Here is a 22714-nt window from a genome sequence, read left to right as displayed (position 1 = left end):
GGTGTGCATGCATCAGCGAATGTTAGCTGTGAGGACATGTTGGACAAACTTCAATTGCTTTTTGGGAGCATCGGAGGCTGATAGAAGGTTATAAAATTATGAGAGACATAGATACGGTAGATAGAATTTTTGTCCCTGATGGGAAAGTCAAATGCGGCATAGCTTTAAGGTGAGAAGAGATACACACGACATTTCAGGAACAGCTTTTCACCTCTATCGTCAGATTTCTGAATGGACAATGAATCACTTATTTTTTGCTTTCATTCTGCACTATTTATTTAATTTATATATGTTATTGTAATTTATAGTTTTTATAATGATCATGTATTGCAATGTACTGCTGCCGCAAAACAACAGATTACTTGACGTGTTCCAGTGACATTAAATCTGATTCTGATTCGGATTCGGAAAGCTTGAAGGCGGTGTGGAGGGTAAGTTTTGGTAAGAGAGTACTGGCTGCTGGGAATGGGATGGCAGGGCTGGTGGTGGGAGCAGATATGATAGTGGCATTGAAGAAGGTTTCTGACAGATGAATGAATGGGAGGTCAATGGTGGGATGAGGATGTACTTAAAAATGAAGCCCTCATCTCCGTTGATCATCTTCTCTACCTCTCTTGTCTCTCCCCTCCCCCACCAGAGCGGCCATCCTTTGTGAAGAAGCCAAATAGCCAGGTTTTGCTGGTGGACGAGACGGTGGAGTTCAGGTGTGAGGCTCGAGGAGATCCCACGCCCACTGTGCACTGGAGGAAGGAAGATGGACAGCTGCCCAAACTCAGGTACCAAGGGTCTGCGCTGGGCATGCCGGGTGACCTGCAGGAGGCACGCACAGGCCTGGGACAGCACTAGTGTTACTGCCTCTTGATATCTCCCAAAACGCTAGGGCTAGGTAATGTGGATGTAGTCATGGTGGTGGGGGGTGGCTTAGTGGGTGGAGGTGTTGATCAGCCTTACTGCTTGGGGGAAGTAACTGTTTTTGAGTCTGGTGGTCCTGGCGTGGGTGCTATGTAACTTCCTCCCTGATGGGAGTGGGACAAGCAGTCCACAAGTGGGGTGGGTGGGATCCTTCGCAATGTTACTGGCCTCTTGCTGGCATCTTTCTGTATGCATGTCCATGATGGAGGGTAGGCTGAAACCGATGGTGCGTTGGGCAGTTTTGATGAACCATTGTAGAGACATCCTGTCTGCCATTGTGCAGTTTCCATACTATGTAGTGATGCAGTCTGGAAGGACGCTTCCTACTACACACCTGTAGAATGATGTGAGTATAGAAGTGCACAGTCCGGTTCTTTTCAGCCTCCTCAGAAAGCAGAGGTGTAGGTGAGCTTTCTTGATTCTGTGTGATGTGTTCTAGGACCATGAGAGATTGTGTGAGATGTGGACTCTCAGGAGTTTGAAACTGCTCACATTTTCCAATACTGTGGTGCCTACGTAAAGAGGGGTATGCGTGGTGCAAGTTCACCTGAAGTTAATAACTATCTCTTTTGTCTTCAAAGTTCAAAGTAAATTTATATACCATGTATATCCTGTGTATGTCACCATATGCAACCCTGAGATTCATTTTCTTTCTCTCAATAAATCCAATAACTGTCTAATAGAAAGACCGTGCCACCAGGATGGACAACCAGTGTGCAAAAGACAACACACTGTGCTAATACAAAAACATAGAAAAAAATAAATAATAATGATAAAAAATAAGAAATAAATATTGAGAACATGAGGAGTTCTTGAAAGTGTCCATAGCTTGCGGAAACGATTCAGTTGAAGGAGCAAGTGAAGTTGGGTGAAGTTGGTGAAGTCAGGAGCCTGCTGGTTGAGGGGTAATAACTGTTCCTGAACCTGCTGGGGTGAGTCCTGAGGCTTGCATACCTTCTTCCTGATGGCAGTAGAGTGAAAAGAGCATGACCTGGGTGGTGGGGGTCCCTGATGATGGATGCTGCTTTCCTGTGACAACACTCCTTCTAGGTAGGTAGGGAGTGCTATACCTGTGATGGACTGGGCCGTATCTGCTACTTTATTGTAGGAATTTCTATTCAAGGGCATTAGTGTTTCCATACCAGGCTGTAAGCCAGTCTGTATACTCTCCACTATACATCTATAGAAGTTTGTCAAAGTTGTAGATGTTGTGCCGAAACTTCACAAACTCCTAAGGAAGTATAGGTGGTGTTGTGCTTTCTTTGTAATTGCACTTTCGTGCTGGGCCCAGGAGAATTACTCTGAAATGATAACACCAAGGAATTTAAAGTTGCTGACCTTCACCTGTGATCCCCAAATGAGGGCTCCAGTTTCATCCTCCTGAAGTAAATATCAGCTCCTCAGTCTTGATGACATTGAGTAAGAGGTTGTTGTGGCCTCATTCTGCCAGCTTTTCAATCTCCCTCCTATATGTGGATTTGTCACCACCTTTGATTCGGCCAACAACAGTGGTGTCGTCAGCAAACTTGGAGCTGTGCTTAGCCACACAGTCAGAGGTGTCAAGTGAGTAGAGCAGGGGGCTAAGCACACAGCCTTGTGGGCACCTGTGCTGATGGAGATCATGGAGGAGATGTTGCTGCCAATCTGAACTGACTGGGTCTGCAAGTGAGGAAATCAAGGATTCAATTGCACAAGGAGATATTGAGGCCAATGTGTGGGAGCTTATTGATCAGTGTTGAGGGGATGATAGTATTGAATGTCAAGCTGTAGTCAATAAAGAGCATTCTGATGCATGCATCTTTGCTGTCCAGATGTTCCAGGGTTGAGTAAAGAGCCAATGAGATAGTATCTGCTGTGGACCTGTTGTGCCGGTAGGCAAACTGGAGTGGTTCCAAGTCACTTCTCGGGCAGGAGTTGGTATATTTCAACACCTGCCTCTCAAAACATATCATCACTGTGGACGTAAGTGCAACTGAATGTCTTGTTAATGTTGAGGAAGAGGTTGTTGCACCTCCTCTCTGTAGACTGTCTCTTCATTGTTGGTGATGAACCCCACCCCACCACTGTTGTTTCTTCAGCCAACTTGACCATGTGGTTGCTGGGATGTTTGGCTGTGCAGTGACGTGTGAGCTGAGTGTACAGCAATGGGCTCAGCACACCGCCCTGACAAAAAATTGTTTTATTGTTTTTTTCAGTGATGTGAGACCTCCGCTGGCTGGGGTTGAGCACAGATGCAGCTTCCCTGCTATCTACAGTATATAGTCAATATGCAAACTAGTACATAGGTCAGGGCAGAGCCATATGGACAGCATGCAGCAGGCTGCCCTCTCCGCACTGCTGATGAACCCAAAGGAATGGGAGAGACTGGTACAGTTTGGCCCTTGCAGCATTCAGGAGTTGCCAGTCAACACTGAACTCAATGTAGGACTGCCTTTAGGGACTCCAGCTCCAGATTTTTCCAGGGTTTACTCCCAAAACCTTTCCCAATAATGAGTATAGCATCAAGGCAGTGGAGGTTTGAGATTGGAGATTTCCTTCTCCTAGATGAGTTGTGTGATGAGCTCCATCTCCTTGATTCGGGGTTAACTATAGGTAGGATAAATGGACATAAGAAATAGCCCGTCAAGCCTGCTCCACCCTTTAATAAGATTGCAGCTGATCTGGCTCTGGACTCCAGGGAGAACCTGCTGCTCTTTCAAATATGGTTGGGGTTTTAACTGCACAAGATGTTATTGAAAGAAAGCATGTTTGTATGTCAAGGTAGCTCTACCCTGAAGAGTCAGTTCAGAATTCTGTACTAAGGTCCCTGCAGTGGGATTTCTGACTCAAAAGCCTGAGTATCACTCTTGCAATGCTAGTTCAATTCCAAATTCCTTTGTGGAATATGCACCTTCTCCCTGTGACCGTGCAGGTTTCCCCTGGGTGCTCTATTCCCTCCCACATCCAGTTGGCACATGGGTTCTATTGCTCACTCCAGTGTGGAGTGAGCGATAGAATTGAGGGAGGGGTTGAGGTGATTTGGGTATTTAGGAAGAATTAAAAGGGGTAGGTAAGTGGGCACGATTTCTAGCGTGGATGAACTGAAGGGATTGCCACTCGATCAGCAGAAATGAGACTCTACTCAGTCACCGTTGACATAGGATTTGCAATGAATCAATGTATTTTATTTCCTTTTACCTTTTCCTCACTCTGTCACAGTCCTTCTTTCCCCTTCCCTCCCTCGCAATCCTTTCTCTTACTCTAAATCCCTTTTCTCATTCATAATCCCTCCAGGCATCCTCCTCCTAACCGTGTGAATTTTCTCGGGTGCTCCGGTTTCCTCACACATTCTGAAGGTGTATTGGTTAGGGTTAGTAAGTTGTGGCACCGGAAGCATAGGGACACTTGCAGGCTGCCCCAGCACAACCCTCAATGATTTGCCGTGTACTTTGATGAATATGTGATAAATAATGTGATTAGCACAACACTTTACAGTACAAGTGACTTGGGTTCAATTCCTGCCGCTGCCTGTAAAGAGTTTGTATGTTCACCCTGTGACTGCATGGGTTTCCTCCAGGTGCTCCGTTTCCTTCCACAGTCCAAAAGTGTACTAGTTGGTAGGTTAATTGGCCGATGATTTGGCTAGGGTTAAATCGGGGGTGGGGGGGGCGGTGGTTGCTCGAATGGCTAGTGCCTATTCCAAACAGTATCTCTAAGTAAAAAAATGAAATAAAACTCATCTTTAATCTTTCGTTCTTGTGCTTAAAATGCTGCTTTATTTCCTCCTTATCAGACTGATTACAATAAAGACATAGAACAGTAGCACAGGCCCTTTGGCCCACAATGCTGTGCTGGACTAATCCCTATTTACATCAGCCCCTTCTGCCTGAATATTGGCCATATCTCACCATTCCCTGTATATTCATATGTATCTAACGGCCTCTTAAACATTTCTCTCATATATGTCTCCACCGCCACCCCTGGCAGCACTTTCTATGCACCCAGCACTATGTAGAAAAACTTGCCCCACACATCTCCATTTGAACTCACCCCATCTCACTGTAAGTGCATGCCATGTGGTATTAGGCACTTTGGCCCTGGGACAAAGATACCAGCTTTTAAGATCAAGCTTTGGCCCAAGACGTCAATTGTTAATTCTTCTCCACAAATACTGCCTGACCTGCTGAGTTCCTCCAGCATTTTGTGTGTTAAAGATACCAGCACACACTCAATGTTTCAGGAACAGCTTCTTCCACTCTGCCATCTGAATGGACAATGAACCCATGAACACTGCCTCGCTACTTTTTTTCTCTCTTTTTACACTACTTATTTAATTTAAATTTTATATATATATGTATATATATATATATATACACACACACACACACTCCTCTGCCACAAAACAACAAATTCGCAACATGTGCCTGTGATATTAAAGCTGATTCCCATTCTGTTTACTCTGCCTGTGCCTCTACACTTCGATTAGGTCTAAATTCTCAAACTTTCTGGGTGTAGCAGTTTGGAGCTTCTGAAGTTGCAAAGTCCTTGTTCCGTTTGCCCAGAGAGTTCCTGCAGCCCCTCTTTCTGATTGAATGGTGTCTCCACCTTCCACACCATTTCTACCCACCTGCCACAGCTGGATGTCCTTATCCCTCCTGGAATGTTGTCCCCGGGTTCCTATTTGTTGACTGCAGCCAGCCTCCCTAATCAGTGCCGATCTCCTCCCCAGGTCTGAGATTCAAGGAGGTAACACACTGATCATTCAACATGTGACGGCTGCTGACGTGGGGACATATAGCTGTGTGGCCGAGAACATTGTGGGGAAAACGGAGACCTCAGTCACATTGACGGTGCACGGTGAGTAAATATTGCCTGTTCATTACACTGAGGGAGGAGCTGACAGAGAGATGGAGGGTGAAGCAGGAGAGGGTAATAGAATGGAGGGGGTGGAGAAAGGGAGATGATAAAGGAATGAGGGGTTTAGATAGGGTAAATGTAAGCACGTGTTTCCACTGATGTTGGGTGACTCTGCAACTAGAGGTCATAGGTTAAGGGTGAAAGATGAAATACTTAAGGGGAACATGAGGGGGAACCTTTTCACTCAGTGAGTGGTGAGGGTGTGGAACGAGCTGCCTGTGGAAGTGGTGGTTACGGATTTCATTGCAACATTTAAGAGAAATTAGGATAGATACATGGATGGGAGGGGTATAGGGATGGAACTAGGCAGAAAAAATGGTTAGGCATGGACTAGATGGGACAAAGGGCCTGTTTCTGTACTGTAGTGTACTGTAGATCTATGACTCTACATAAAATGTGGAAAGAAAATGAAGATACAGAGAGAGACTGAGAGAAGGAAGGACTGAGAAGGGGAAATGGAGAGGAAGAGAACAAGGTAAATAGCAAAAAGAGGGGATGAGAGAACGAAGGATGTGGAAAATGGAAAGATTGAAATTCAGAGACGAGTTTATTATCATCTCCATACATCCGTGTGTGTACAGGTGCAATGACAAACTTACTTGCAGCAGAGTCACAGACAGAGCATCAGATAAGCAGCATTCACAGACTAAACGTCAGCATTAATGAAAAACAGTTCTAAGAAAGAACCCAATTAGAACAAGTTGAGTGCAAGGTAGTTACAGTGTCGCCAGTGATGAGGGTTGTAAACATAAAAAGAGTGAAGCAGTTAGGACTTCTAACTTCAAAAATAAACTTTATCCATCAAAAATATGTACAAGTACAAAAACTACAGTGCAAGGCTCACTACATTCTTTGTGTTTACATTTACATAAACAGTGTTATCTGTTCTAGATACCAGTCAGTTTCAGTTTTGTAGTTGGCATCGTTATCACTCATGTCGCCTTCCTGTATGATACACATTTGAAGTGATTGTGTGTCCTCCAGCCTCCCAGTGTGCATTGGTGGAAGGAACTCAGAGTGCAGTGCAGTCATTATCCACACTGGACTGGCTGCACTGAGCTTCAGTGTGCCCCTCTGCATGTGCCCCCGCCATTCTGCAGCGATCCTTGATGGGTATCTCACTGTGCTGGGAGACCAACAAGTTTCTGGCAGGTGAAAGTGACTTTCACCGAGTTGATGCCTATCTCAGTGTGTGTGACCCTAATAGAAGCCCGCAGATCCTGATAAAGTGCTTAGCATCCTTCTCCAGATCTTGTCTGCAAATACACTATTTGCAAAGAGGTGGGTTCTTTGTCAGCACAATTGGCGTTGGGAGCAGTGCTGGTCTTCCTGATTTTTTTTCTAGATTCCCGCTAGATTTTTTTTACAGCTCCGTGGACCATCCATTGCTCTGAGGAGGAAATTTTTACATGGCCTGAAAACTGCACGGCTCTTTAAATGTTTGTTTTGTAATATGCATGCATATTATGAATATTGACTAGACAGCATTGGTGTTCGACTGGCGGGTGGTTTATTAACAATGAGCTATCAACTTCCATTCTGTGTTTATTGTTACAATTTTTAACAGTGTTGTAACTTGAAACACTGACAATGTAAATACATTGAAACTCTAAAATGCTTTAAAGTAAAGGTTGTGGTACATTTATCATTTAGAAAATTTATGGATTATATTTTTAACATAACTAATTACAGGGTATCCCACATTCATATTAGCATAGATTTCAAAATTATATTAACATTATCTAAAAGAAATTCCAGCTGCACAACCACAAAGGGTATGTGCGTGGGAGTATTTTGGTTACTGCATGACTGCACACCCACACAGCTTAGAGGGAACAGTGGTTGGGTGTGAGGAAGGATCTGACTGGGAGGACCCCTGTCACTGCCACCCTAATGAGGTTTTGGTGCTTGGCTGACAAGTAAGGTAGCAGTTAGCGTAACAGTTTACAGCACCAGAATTAATTCTGGTGTTCTCTGGAAAGAGCTTCTTCTTTCTACCCATGACATATGTTCGAGTCAAATTTCAAAATAAATTTATTATCAAAGCATGAAGATGTCACCATATACAATCTTGAGATGCATTTCTTGCGGACATTTACAGGAAAATAAGAAATACAACAGAACTTATGGAAAACTACACATAACCAAAGAAGGACAAATAACCAAAGGTGCAAAAAATTCAAATTGTGCAAATAAACAAATAAATATTTCTAAGAACATGAAATGTAGAATCCTTGAAAGTGAGTCCATAGGTTGTGGAATCATTTCAGTGTTGAAGTGAGTGAGGTTATCCTTACCTGTTTCCTCTGGGTTCTCCGGTTTCTACAGGTTAGGGTTAGTGAAATGTGGGAATGCTGTGTTGGCATAAGAAGTGTGGTAGCACTTGCAGACTACCCCCCCCCCCCCCCACCCCCCGGACATCCTCAGAATGTGTTGGTCATTGACACAAATGAGGCATTTCACTGTATGTTTTGATGTACGTGACAAGTAAAGGCAGATCTAATTTTGTTAGTGAGTTCTGGCAATGAGGTGTTCTGCCAGATGTTTTTGGACAGTCTCTTTGGGACAAATCTAAACAGAATAGACAGGTAGACGTGGGTGAGGCAGCGGGACTTACAATGAAGTAGGGCAGGGCAGGTTTTAAAGCATTTTAACCTTGATCTGTGTTTGAGAGTGCAGATTATTATCAAAGTCCTTGTCCTGCAGTTTCCTGTGATCAACTCCCATTTATCCCAGGTGGTAATCAGCTCTGATTATAGGTGTGATCTCATTCAACAACCACGCAACACTCATCCCTGTTCCCTTCCAACTGAGTGTCTCTATCAGAATCGATTTATCACTGACAGATGTCGTGAAATGCATTGTGGCAGCAGTACAGCGCAAGGCATAAATACAGAAGATAATATAATATATACCGTAAATAAATACAGAAAAATGCAAAAAAGAGGGTAAATATTGAGGTAGTGTTTGTGGGTTCATGGACCGTTCAGAAATCTGACGGTGGCAGGGAAGAAACTTTACTTATTGAGATACAGAATGGAATAAGTCCTTCCCAGCCTTCGAGCTGCGATGCCCAGCAATCCCCTGATTTAATCATGGGACAATTTGCAACGACCAATTAACCTAGCAAGCAGTATATCTTTGGAAAGTGGGAAGAAATCGGATCACCTGTAGCAAACAGGGACAAATTACAAACATTGGGAATTGAACCCTGGTCACTTCTAGTGTAAAGCATTGTGCTAACCACTATGCCACTGTGCTGCCTAAAATGGTACAAGCTGTTCCTAAAACATTGAGTGTGGGTCTTCAGGCTGCTCTACCTTCTTCCTGAGAACAAGAAGAATATATGCATTTGTCTGCTCTCCCCCACCCCTACCCACCGGCTTTCACCTATCACCTTTTCACTTGCACTTCTTCCCCTCCCGCCAACTTCTATTTCTGGCTTCTTCCCCCTTCCTTTCCGGTCCTGGTGAAGGGTCTCAGCCTGAAACGTTGACTTGCTTATTCCCCTCCATCAATGTGGCCTGACCTGCTGAGTTCCTCCAGCACGTTGCGAGTGTTACATCTGTCTGTTTGTGAGTTAGTGTGTGTACTTCCATGTGTGTGTGTATGTGATAACGTTTTTATGTTCTAGTGTGCATGTATAGAATGGCACTGTCGCACAGTGGGTAGAGCCGCTACTTCACGGATCCAGCATCCGGAGTTTGTTCCCAATCCCCAGTGCTGTCTGCATGGAGTTTTCATGCTTTCCCCTGTTACCGTGTGGGTTTTACCCCACATGCTCTGATTTTCACCGATGTTCCAAAGATATATTGTACTTAGTTACTACTGCCTGTTACACCGCTGGCGTTTAAGGCACCGATGAAGTCCTCCATCTCTGGGGGTGTTCAGAGCTTCCTTCAATTTGTCAGTAGCTTCCTTTCAGTTTTCACTTCTGTCAGCCGTGTAGGTCCTGGAAGGAGACTCAGGAATACCGTCACATACAGATGTAGAAGGATTCTTCATTGCTGTTTCCAAAACACTTTTGTTTTTGATCAGTCAGGGTTGTTAGCCCTGAACTAAATACCCAAAGCTGGAGAACCAGTGGACCACTCTTAGTCTGTTGATGTTTTCCGATGAGACCCTTCATCTAGAGAATATCTTGGCCTTGATGGAGAGCAAAGGAGGTTTAGCAAAAGATCACTGGATTCTAAGGATTAAATTAGCAGGAACAATGCCAGCAAGTCCAAAGCAAGGACTATGTGGAGTAATGTGTCCACTTCAGGTCGCCTCATTACAGGAATGATGTGGAAACTTACTGATGCCTCCACAATCTCTATTGCTACCTTTTTCAGAATCCTGGGGTGCAGTTCATCTGGTCCAGGTGGCTTATGTACCCTTAGATCTTTCAGCTTTTTGAGCACTTTCTCCTTTGTAACAGCAACTGCAGTCACCTCTCTTCCCTCACACCTTTCAACACCTGGCACACTGCTAGGGAAAACTAATGCAAAATACTCATTTAGTTCATATGCCATCTCCTCCTCCTCGTTATTATTTCTCCGACCTCATTTTCTAGTGGGCCTATATCCTCTCTCATCTCTCTTTTATTATAATGTACTTGAAAAAGCTTTTTTTTCTATCCATCTTGATATTGTTTACTAGCTTGCTTCCATGTTTCATCTTTTCCCTCCTAATGATTCTTCTAGTTGCTTTCTGTAGGTTTTTAAACGCTTCTCAACCTCCATCTTGCTGCTAATTTTTGCTTTGTTGTATGCCCTCTCTTTTGATTTTACATTAGGTTTGACTTCTCTTGTCAGCCACAGTTGTACTATTTTGCCATTGGAGTATTTCTTTGTTTTTGGGATACATCTATCCTGCACCTTCCTCATTTTTCCCAGAAACTCAAGGAAACTCAAGCCGTTCTGCTGTCATCCCGGCAGCATCTCCTTCCAATTTACTTTGGCTAACTCCTCTCTCATACCACTGTAATTTCCTTTACTCCACTAAAATACTGCTACATCAGACTTTACTTTCACTCTATCAAGTTTCAGGTTGAACACAATCATATTGTGATCACTGTGGCCGAAGGGTTACTTTACCTTAAGCTCTCTAATTGCCTTTGGTTCATTACTTAACACCCAATTCAGTATAGTTGATCCCCTACTAGGCTCAACAACAAACTGCTCTAAAAAACGATCTTGAATGCATTCAACAAATTCACTCTCCTGAGATCAATTACCAACCTGATTTTCCCAATTTACCTGTATGTTGAAATCTCGCATAACATTAATCTTTTGACGTGCCTTTTCTATTTCCCATTGTAATCTGTAGTCCTCATCCCAGGTACCGTTTTGGAAGCCTGTATATAACTGCCAACAGGGTCCTTTTACCCTTGCAGTTTCTTAACTCAACCCACAAGGATTCAACATCTTCCGATCCTTTGTCACATCTTTCATGTGCCATTTTTTACCAGCAGAGCCATGCTACCCCCTCTGCCTACCTTCCTATCCCTCTGATACAATGTGTAACCTTGGACGTTCTGCTCCCAACTACAACCATCCTTCAGCCACGATTCAGCGATGGCCACAACATCATACCCAACTGTCTGTAAAAGTGCAACAAGATCATCCTCCTTATTTTTTACAGTCCATGCATTGAGATATAACACTGTGAGTACTGTATTTGCTACCCTTTTTGATTCTGCATCCCTAATGCTCTGATACTCACCCTGCTGGCTGCAATATGTCTTATCATCTATCTGTCCTTCCTGACAGTACGACTGCACGCTATCTTTGTTTTCTTAACATCCATCCAATCCTGAGTCCCTTCACTCGGGTTCCCAGGCCTCTGCCAAATTAATTTAACCCCTCCCTAACCGCTGTAACAAACCTGCCCCTGAGGATATTGACCCCCCCCCCCTGGTTCAGGTGTGACCCCTCCCCCAGAAGAGATCCCAATGATCCAGGAACCTGAAGCCTTGCCCCTTGCAACAGCTTCTCAGCCACGCATTTATCTGCCAGACCATCCTGTTTCTACCCTCACGAGGATTATCAAGGTGGTTTAAAAATGTTGCTGGTGTGGCTGCCTCAACCACTATTTCTGGCAGTTCATTCCAAAGACACACCGCTCTCTAAGAAAGGAAACTGCCTCTGATAGCTGTTTTAAATCTCTTGGCTCTAATCTTAAACCACTGCCCTCTTCTTTTTAGCAACCCCTCCCTTGGAAAGAAACATTGTGTGCTTTCACGCTGTCTATGCCCTTAATTTTCTTACCTTTATGAGGACATCCCAGCAGATCCCAATGCACCTAAACTGTTAGCAGTTGCACCAGGGTCAACGAGAACTTCTACACCACTGTTATAAGGCCATAATAACATAAGGTATAGGAGTAGAATTACTCCATTCAGCCCATCGAGTCTGCTCTGCGTGGCTGATTTATTTTCCCTCTCCTGCCTTCTTCCATAAGCTTTGATATCCTTATATCCAAGAACCTGATCAAGAACCTATCAACCTCCATTTTAACCTCCCAATGACTTGGCCTCCACAGCCGTCTATGGCAATGAATTTCCAGATTCACCACCCTCTGGAAAAAGACATACCTTCTTTCTAAGACTATTTGAATGGTCTCCTAGATGGACTCTTGACCCCACAATCTATGACCTTGCATGGTATTATCTAGCTGCACAGCACTTTCCCTGTTGCTGTTACACTTAATTGTGCTGGATGTTTCAATGTACATATGACAAATAATACTAATCTTTCTACTGCATTGATAATTGTTTTACTTTGTTCTACCTCAATGCACTGTGTAAAGATTTGATCTGCATGAACAATATACAAAACAAGCTTTTCACTGGAACACCATACAGTACGAGCATTATCAATAAACCATTTCCAATTCCTATATAAGGTTACTCCTCAGTTTCCTGTGAACACTGAACTGATTCCACAACCTACGGACTCACTTTCAAGCACTCTAAACCTTATTCTCAATATTATTTATTTATTAATTACTATTATTATTTTTTGTATTGTGGCATAGATAAGAGTATACAAAAGGTATCTTTTCTCAAGGGTTGAAATGTCTAATACCAGAGGGCATGCATTTAAAGTGAGAGGGGGTAATTTCAAAGGAGAGGTGAGGGCCAAGCTTTTTGCACAGAGAGTGTGGGTGCCTGGAATGTGCTGTCTTGTGTGGTGCTAGAGGCAGAAATATTAGCGGTTTTTAAGACACGTTTAGATAAGCTCATGAATGTGAGGGAAATGGAAGGATATGGACATTGCGTAGGCAGAGGGGAATAGTTACACAGAGCACAAAACAGTACAGCACTGTGTTGGCCCTTTAGCCTACAATGTTGTGACGATCCTTTAACCTACTCTAAGATCAATAGAACCTTTCCCTCCCACGTAGCTCTCCATTTTTCTGTCACTATTGTTACCTGCACTGCACTTTCTCTGTGGCTGTTCCACTTGTTATTTTTCTTTACCTTGTTCTACCTCAATGCACTGTGTAAAGATTTGATCTGTACGGACAGTATGCAAGACACTGTATCTCGGTACATGTGACAATAATAAACCAATTCCAGTTCCAATCTCCTGCATTCCAGTTCAGATCTCCAACCCTAACACGCTCCTCAGAAAAAAAAAGCTGCAGTGCTAGCCTGTTGCCGAGATTTATTTGTCTGTTTATTTACAGCTTCCTCTATTCCTCTTAAAGGAAATGAGACATAACAGTGCTTAACTGACTGATAACTTTGACCCTTGTGAATACACAAGACTTTAGATCAGGGCTGATAAGAAAGCGACCGAAACACATAAACAATTCATTCCATTCCTGGGAGCTGATTTGGAAATATTCATGTTCTGCTGTCTCCACACCTTCTGCAGGCTAGAATTCATGATCTCGGAGCCTGCACGTTGCCTCACTGAGAACAAATGGGCCTTGACACAGAGGTCATGGACTTCTCCTTTAGTGCTGTGAGCGCTGGTGCCATGATTATGTTACTCGATTAGTCAACCAGGTGCCTGTCCTCATAACGCAGACAGTTCGACAGGCAGCTCGGGTCTGTGAACTTTTGTTAAATTAGCCTTCAGCTCCCTGCATAGGGGAGAAAGCAGGCGGCATCACGCACACAAACGCACAACGCAAGCCTAGAGCTACATTGTCAAAGAGTAGCAGAGGGCAGCAGGGTAGCGTAGCAGTAAGCACAGCACCTTTCAATTCCTGCTGCTGCCTGAGGAGTTTCTGCGTTCTCCCCGTGACCGGGTGGGTTTCCTCCAGGTGCTCCGGTTTCCTCCCACGTTCCAAAGATGTATGTGTTAGGGTTAGTAAGTTCTGGGCATGCGGTGCTGGAGCCAGAGGCGTGGCAACACTTGCGGGCTGCCCCCAGCACAACCCCACTGATCTGATTTGACTCAAACAGCGTATTTTACTCTATGTTTTTGATGTACACATGACAAATAAAGCTAATCTTTACATCTCGTTATGAAGAAACAGTGAAGTGCTGTTGTTTACATGACATCCAGACAGATCACTGCAGAAAAAAGTACCTTGAGATTGTGTGCAGAAAGAGGACGAGCAGAGAATACAGAATATAAGAGCATTAGACCATACAATATAGAAGCAGAATTAGGCCATTTGGCCCATCAAGTCTGCTCTGCCCTTTCATCATGGCTGATCTATTTTCCCTCTCAGCCCCAATCTCCTGCCTTCTCCCTGTATCCCTTCATACCCTGACCAATCAGGAATCCATCAGCCTCTGCTTTAAATATACCGTTAAAATTACAGAGGAAGTGCAGTGCAGACACTCAAATAAGGGGCAAGGGCCATGACAAGGTAGGTTTGAGGTCAAGAATTAATATTTACTGTTTAAGAGATCGGTTATAACAGCAAGATAGAGCCTAGTGAGATGTTCTGTTAATGTCTTCTATCTCCTGGGTGGGATACAAGTGGTCCTGGAATATAGAGCCCAGAACACTACAGCACAGTACAGGTCTTTCAGCCTACGATACTGCGGCAACCTATCAACCTACTCTAAGATCAATGTAGCCATTTTCTTCTACATAGCCTTCCATTCTTTTTTTCATTTAAGAGTCTTTTGCTGTAAATGTCCCTAATGTATCTGCCTCTACCACCACCCCTGGGAGGTGTTCCACACCCTCTCCATTCTCTGTGTAAAGAAACTACAGCTGACAACCCCTTGCAATCACTTGAAAGCCGTGCCCCTTCATATTAGCCATTTCCACCCTGGAAAAAGTCAATGGCTGTCCAGTCTATCTATGCCTCATATCATCTTGTACACCCTCCTTTGCTCCAAAAAGAAAAGCCCTAGCTTGCTCAGTCTATCCTCATGAGACATGCTCTCTGATCCATGCAGCATCCTGGTAAATCTTCTCTCCACCCTCTTTAATGCTTCCACACCCTTCCTATAATGAGGCAGTCAGAAATGAACACAATATTCCAAGCGTGGTCTAACCAGGGTTTGATCGCACTGCAACATTACCTCACGGCTTTTGAACTCAATCCCCTGACTAATGAAGACCAACACAGCATAGGCCTTCTTAACAGCCCTGTCAACATGCGCCGCAACTTTGAGGGATCTATGGATGTGAGCCCCAAGATGCATATTCTGCCATGAGCCTTGTATTCTGCCTTCAAATTCAAACTTCCAAAGTGAATCATTTCACACTTTTCTAGGTTGAACTCCAGCTGCCACTTCTCAGTCCAGCCCTGCATGGTGACAATGTCTCACGGTGGCCAATGCCATCTGCTGCACTATCCACAATGCCATCAACCCATTGATCGGCCAGAATGTGTTATGGTTGCAACGAGATTAGATGTGAGTTCTTACTATGAGTGAGCACATTCAAGGGGCTGAGTGGCTAACTCCAGCTTCTAGTCCCCATGTTTGCATTAATTTATCCTCTCCCAACACCCTGTCCGGTTGTCCCATTGTGCTTTGTAGTCTCCTCCTGAAGTGTCAACGACTTGCTCTCCCATCATCAGCAAAGGAGTACTGGCTAGTTCAGTAATAACTGGGGCTGATGGAGGGAATGAATGAGAATCAGGTGTACTATCACTGATGTATAGTATGAAATGTGTTGATTTGCCACAAGAGAAAAGTGAAAAGACAAAAAAAATCTATAAATTGCATAAATACAGTAAATATTTCATACATGCAAAGGAATAAAAAGATGGATTCATGGACTGTTAAGAAATCTGATAGTGGAGGGGAAGAAACTGTTTCTGAATCATAGAGTGTGTATCTTCACACTTCTGGTAATAATATTAATACTAAGGCATGGCCTAGATCAGGGATCCCTAACCTTTTATTTGCCATGGTTCCCTACCACAGGGTTGGGAGCCCTGGCCCAGCTGGTGAGGTTTCTCAGCGATGGATGCCAGGTTCTTGAGGCATTGCCTTTCGAAGACATCCTCGATGGTGCGGAGGATTCTGCCTGTGATGGAGCTGGCTGAGTCTATCACCCCTCTTGCAATCCTGTGTGTTGGAATCTCCATATCAGTCAGAATACTCTCCACCGTACATCAGTAGAAACTTGTGACGTAGCAATTCTCCTCAAACTCCTCATGGAGAACTGGGGGAACTATTAGTCCAAAGACAGTGGTTTGGCAAAATGGTTTCTACTGAAAATTGGATTACCACCTCCCCAACATTTTAAGTCAGATAATGGATTGTATCAAGTCTGTCTATATTGAATCTGACATTGTAGTTTCCTGAAATTAACCTAACAATGGCTATTGATACCAAGTGGGTCATTCATGGACAGACTAATTGTCATTCTACAATGTAATGAGGGGTGTTTCCAGGCAGTGTGGGTGTAAATACATCTTACATTGCTCATTTCTGTGTCTGGTAACAAAAAATAACCGTTTCATTGTTGCTGCTTGAGGTAGCCTCCAACCTGATGGCATAAATCTCGATTTCTCCTTCAGGAAAACAAATTCCCCCCATTCCCCATTTCCCCATCCTGTCCTCTTATCTCTTCTCATCTGCCAACTACTTCCCCCCCAGGTCCGCTTGTCCTTCCCTTTCTCCTATGGTCCACTCTCCTCTCGCCTGGCCAGAAACAGAGGGGTTTCTTGTGTCAATACAGGTTCAGGTAGTTAACACAAAAAATGATCAAAAATACATAATAAAAGGCCAACAAATTCAAGATGATAAATGCAGAAAATGCCACAAGGAACCAGAAACAATCCAACACATCACAGGATCCTGCAGCAGCTTAACTCAATCTGATTACTTGCACAGGCAAAATCAACTAGCGATCATCATTCAACAAAATTTTCCTTTAGAATTCAAACTTATAAAAGACACCAATAAATACAAATCTGATCCAGTTATAGAGTCGGAGTCCTACAAATTATATTACGACAAATCCATTATTATAGATTGAGATTAAAAGGAAATTGAAATTCTCTGCACAATAGCATTAAACAATTAGGTCTACACAGCAATGCTTATGTAAATCTCCAAATGCCCACAAAATTAAACGCCACTAGAATAGTCTGAAAGTTCCTAGCAATTGAGAAATCAGCTTGGCTATGCTCATACCTCAGGTTTTACGGGTTGAGCTGAGGAAAAATAAAAATACGACGATAATAATAACTTTATTATTAATAGAGGACTTTTCATACAGATGATGTAGTTGAAAGTGCTTTACAATGGGATAAATACAGATATGAAAATAAAATTAAAATAAATGTGAAAATCAAAAAGGTGTTAATTAAAAGCAAGGGTAAATAAATAGGTTTTGAGCTGGTGTTTGAAAGTGTCAACTGAATCTACATCGCTTATAGTTTTAGGTATTGAATTCCTTCAAAAAAGCTGACCTGCCAATTATCTTTAGAGGGAGATAGTTTAAATTTAAGAGACCAGCAGCAGAAGACCTGAGAGCTCAAGCGGGATTATAAAACAAAAATGATTCTCTGATGTACTCTGGTCCCTGACCATTCAGAGCTTTAAAACAAGTAAAAGCTTGAGGAATATGTTTGATATATTTATTTATTGTGTTTTTTGTGCTGCATCAGATCCAGAGTAACAATTTATTTCATTCTCCTTTACACTTGTATACTGGAAATGACATAAAAGAATCTTGAATTGATTAATGAATATGTACAGCCCCACACTACACACGGTAAAGCATGGTAATACGCTCAAATGGAAAGTCTACATGTATGTAAAAAATCACACACAAAAACTCTGCGAATTTACACACATGGGTATGAAGATGCACATAGACAAACAAACAAAGGCAAAAAGCAACACGCACTTGCCCAACACAAATGCTTTTAAATTCACCACGTTGCAATCATTCAGCAGGACAGACGCAGCCAATTTATAGCTATTCTTCATTGACAAAGAAACTGGAAGGCTCAAAACTGAGTACAGAAATGAGTTGCATAGTTATCAGCGTGCAATGACCTCAGGAAAAGATGCTTGTATCAACCGTAGTCTTGGAGGGCATGCAGGGGCTAGCCTGAACAGACATCGATCACAAGCGATTGAACGATCGTTATTCTAAGTGCTACAAACGGTGTGTTGCTGGTGAAAGAAAGGGCACCTCTGTCTCATAACCATTAAAGTTACTTGTTTGATTTTGTTTTTTTGCTTTGTTGAGTCAGTGCCGCCACTTATAAGTCTAATTACACGTGACCATATTCCAACCTGCCAAACCTTTAGGGCCTCCGAACTGCTGACAGTTTCAGGCCAGAAAGGAAGGGGCATGAAAAGAGCCCATGTGCATCCACTGATCCTTCACTGAAGCCCTGTCACCGCTCAGAGATTGGCTGCTGTTCAACAACTTACTGGCAACACGACTTTAAACAGGAATCTTCACCCCGAGTGTGTGCAGTCAGGCCAAGCACTCAAACCGGTGAAAGGAATGTGCAGTGCAAAATCAATCAGCAAATTCTCTCAGGAATTTTTCTTATTTATTTTCTTTTGGTATCACAGAACGGTTGTGGCATGGAAGGAGGCCAATCAGTCCATCCTTTCTACGCTGGCTCTATCTAGGAAGAGTCCTTCCAATCCCATTTACCATAATTAGAAGAAGAATCAGTTTTATTATCACTGGCATTAGTCATGAAATAATGTTGTTAATAAAAAGTATTATTAAGTATTTGATAAAAAACTATAAATTACAATAAGAAATAAATATTAATAAAAAATTAAGTAGGTACTGCAAAAAGAGAGAAAGATGTAGTCCTCCGTTTGTCTTGATAGACCATGGATTTGCACCTTGGAAAGTTTCCAGGGCGCAAGCCTGGGCAAAGTTTTTTTAATGTAAGACTGGCAGTTGCCCAAGCTCCAAGTCTCCCCTCTCCACGCCACCGATGTTGTCCAAGGGAAGGGCATTAGAGAGAAAGATAGTGAGGTAGTGTTCATGGGTTCATTGTCCGTTTAGAAATCTGATGGCATAGGGGAAGAAGCTGTTCTAGAAACATTGACTGTGTGTCTTCAGGCTCTTGTACCTCCTCCCAGAGGGTAGCAATGAGAAGAGGGCTTGTCCTGGATGAAGAGAGTCCTTAATGATGGATACCACTTTTTGGAGGCACCACCTTTTGAAGATGTCCTTATTGATGGGGACCACGATGGAACTGGCTACCAGAAAAGCCTGAAAGCATGTACCACTAGGCTCAAGGATATCCTCTATCTTGCTATATAAGACTATTAAATGGTTTCCGAATATAATAAGATAGACTCTTGGCTTCTCAATTAAACCTTGTTGTGATCTTTCATTTTATTGTTTACCTGCATTGCACTTTCTCTGTAGCTGTTACACCTCATTCTGTACCCTTGTTTCTTATTTTATCTTGTTCTGTCCTGAGGCACTGTGTGATGATTTCATCCGTATGAACCATAGGCAAGACAAGCTTTTCACTGTCTCTCAGTACATAGGACAATATATGAGGAGGCATGTTTTTAAGGTGATTGGAGCAAAGAATACGGGGGATTTAAAAGGTAGAGGTCTTTACAGAGAGAGAGTGGTGAGTGCGTAGAATGTGCTGCCAGGAGTGGTGGTAGAGGCAGATACATTAGTGACATTCAATCGACTCTTGGATCAGCACATGGAGGACAGTAAAACAGAGGGCTAAGCAGGAGGAAAAGGCTAGATTGATCATAGAGTAGGTTAAAAGGTTGGCAAAACATTGTGGACCAAATGGGCTGTACTACATTCTGTGTAATAATAAACCAATTCCAATTCTAATACTAATATCTGTTCAAAGTAAATTTATTATCAAAGTACATATATGTCACCAAATACAACCTTGAGATTTGTCTTTTGTGGGCAGCCACAGTAAGTACAAAGAAGCACAGTAGAATCAGTGAAAAACCTCACACAACAACCAATGTGCAAAAGACAACAAACTGCAAGTACAAAAAAGAGAAAAAAAGGTGAAAAAAGAAAAAAATAATAATAGATATTGAAGAACTTGCCCTTGAAAGTGAGTCTATAGGTTATGGGAACAGTTCAGAGTTAGCGTCAGTGGAGTTGAGTGACGTTATCCCCTCAAATTCTTTCCCTTCACATACACATGGGTAATTGGTTTATTATTGTTTCATACAGAGATACAGTGAAATGACTTGCTTAAATGTAGTCCAGGCACATTCATCATCATCATTATTTGTCATGTCATATGATGTGGGCGATCATGGTTTTTTCACGACCATGATTACTCTAGGCAAATTTTTCTACAGAAATGGTTTGCCATTGCCTTCTTCTGGGCAGTGTCTTTACAAGACGGGTGACCCCAGTCATTATCAATACTCTTCAGGGATTGTCTGCATGTCTTCAGTGGTCACATCACCAGGACTTGTGTTATCCACCACCTGCTCCCATAGCTTCACTTGCAGGCTGGTGGAGTGAAGAAGTGCCTTACACCTCCTCTGGTAGAGACGCCACTCCACCCTGCCATTCACCAGACACGTTATTCCATACAAAAGTGCATAGAGGTCGTCAAAATGAAAACATGATGCAGAATATACTGTTGCATTTACAGAGAAATGCATTGCAGGGAGACAAATAAGCGGCAAGGGCCGTGACAAGGTAGAATGAGAGATCACAGTTTCATTTTCATCACACAGGCAGTCACTGAGCCTGGGGGTGTATGTTCCCAAGTTTATGTATCCTCTGCCTGATGAGAAGGCAGAGAAGAGAGAATGACCAGAGTGAGGGAGGTCCTTGATTATGTTGACTGCTTTCCCAATTCAGTGGGAAGTATAGACAGAGTCCATAAGACATAGGAGCAGAATTAGGCTCATTGAGTCTGCTCCGCTATTCCATCATGGCTGATCCCAGATCCCACTCAACCCCATACACCTGCTTTCTCACCATAACCTTTCATGCCCTGACCAATCAGGGATCTATCAACATCTGCTTTAAATAAACCCACAGACTTGGCCTCCACCACAGTCTGTGAAAGAGCATTGTACAGATTTACTACTCTCTGGCAAAAAAAATTCCTCCTTACCTCTGTTCTAAAAGGTCACCCCTCAATTTGGGGGCTGTGCCCTCTAGTTCTGGACACCCCACAAGAGGAAACATCCACTCCACATCCACCCTATCTAGTCCTTTCAACATTCTGTAGGTTTCAGTGAGACCTCCCACCCCCCAGCATTCTTCCAGATTCCAGTGAGTACAGGCCCAAAGCTGCGAAACGCTCCTGATATGTTAACCCCTACATTCCCAGATTCATCCTTGTGAACCTCCTCTGGACTCTCTCTAGTGACAACACATCCTTTCTGAGATATGGAGCCCAAAACTGTTGACAATACTCCAAGTGCGGCCTAGCCAGTGTCTTATCATCTCAGCATCATCTCCTTACTTTTACGATCCAAGAAGGTGAGGCTGGTTTTCCTGACGGACTGGGCTGTGCTCACAACTCTCTGGAATTTCTTGAGTCTCAGAGAGAGCAGTGCTGGACCAAGCAGTGAAGCATCCTGTTAGGTTTCCTTCAGGAGGTCCTTTCAAGAGTCTAATAACAGCAATCTTGAATCTGCCCTTGATCCTGGTGGTACATGTTCCCTAACTTTTGTATCTTCTGCCTGATGAGAGCGGAGAGACGAGAGGATGTACTATAGGGTAGATGGGGCCTTTGGTTATGCTGGCTACCTCACTGAGGTAGTGGGAAGTGTAGACAGAGAGTATGGTGATGTGATGGTGGTTTCCATGGTGTGTAGAGCTGTGTCCACAGCTCCCTGCATTTTCTTGCAGTCATAGGCAGAGCAGTTGCTGCACCAACCCGTGATGCATTCTAAAAGGACACCTTTGATACTGCGTCTATAAAGCTTGGCGAGGATCAGCGGGGACTTACGAGATGTTCTTAGCCGTCTGGGGAGGTAGAGATAGTGTTGAGCTTTCTCGGCTGTGGTGTCTACCTGCCTGGACCAAGCCAAGTTATTGGGTGAAGGTTACACCAATAAGCATCCTGCTCCCAGGATCTCAACTCCTGACTCTGGCAGTGCAATCAATACCCCAAGCACACACTGCCAAAGCAACTTCTCCTTCATCTGTTTTGGTACTTTTGCCAGTCACTTCTTTCTGGTTTTTAACTCCTCTCTGGCTTCTAGGCAGCATTTGCAGACAAAGAAAATGTTCAGCTATGGCACTTCACACACACACACACACACACACACACACACACACTCTCTCTCTCTCTCTCTCTCTCTCTCTCTCTCTCTCTCTCTCTCTCTCTCTCTCTCTCTCTCTCTCTCTCTCTCTCTCATTGATTTAAACAAACACTGCTGAAAGGAATGTCTCAAGATTCAGTTTTTTTTCATGTGTTCATTGAAACTTACAGTGAAATGCATCGTATGTGTTAACCAAGGTTGCGCTGGGGGCACGTTCCGGTGCCAACATAGCATATCCGCCACGCTCAGCAGAACACAACAACAACAGCAAAACAA

At 43.3% G+C, this 22714-nt stretch overlaps 1 protein-coding gene across 9 annotated transcripts in view; it reads left to right on the top strand.

Annotated features, from left to right (window-relative positions):
* Positions 1-22714, top strand: part of robo1 (roundabout, axon guidance receptor, homolog 1 (Drosophila)) — a 640973-nt gene that overhangs the window by 518580 nt on the left and 99679 nt on the right. For all 9 annotated transcript variants that reach the window (XM_073044789.1, XM_073044790.1, XM_073044788.1 and 6 more), the window contains 2 exons: positions 638-776; positions 5621-5748. In XM_073044789.1, the coding sequence (XP_072900890.1) occupies positions 638-776; positions 5621-5748 (267 nt within the window). The remainder of the gene's footprint in view (positions 1-637; positions 777-5620; positions 5749-22714) is intronic.

The sequence above is a fragment of the Hemitrygon akajei genome, chromosome 5 (assembly GCF_048418815.1).
Source record: "Hemitrygon akajei chromosome 5, sHemAka1.3, whole genome shotgun sequence".
Taxonomy (NCBI): domain Eukaryota; kingdom Metazoa; phylum Chordata; class Chondrichthyes; order Myliobatiformes; family Dasyatidae; genus Hemitrygon; species Hemitrygon akajei.
The sequence above is the reverse complement of the archived record's forward strand: the minus strand, read 5'-3'. Positions and strand labels throughout refer to the sequence as shown.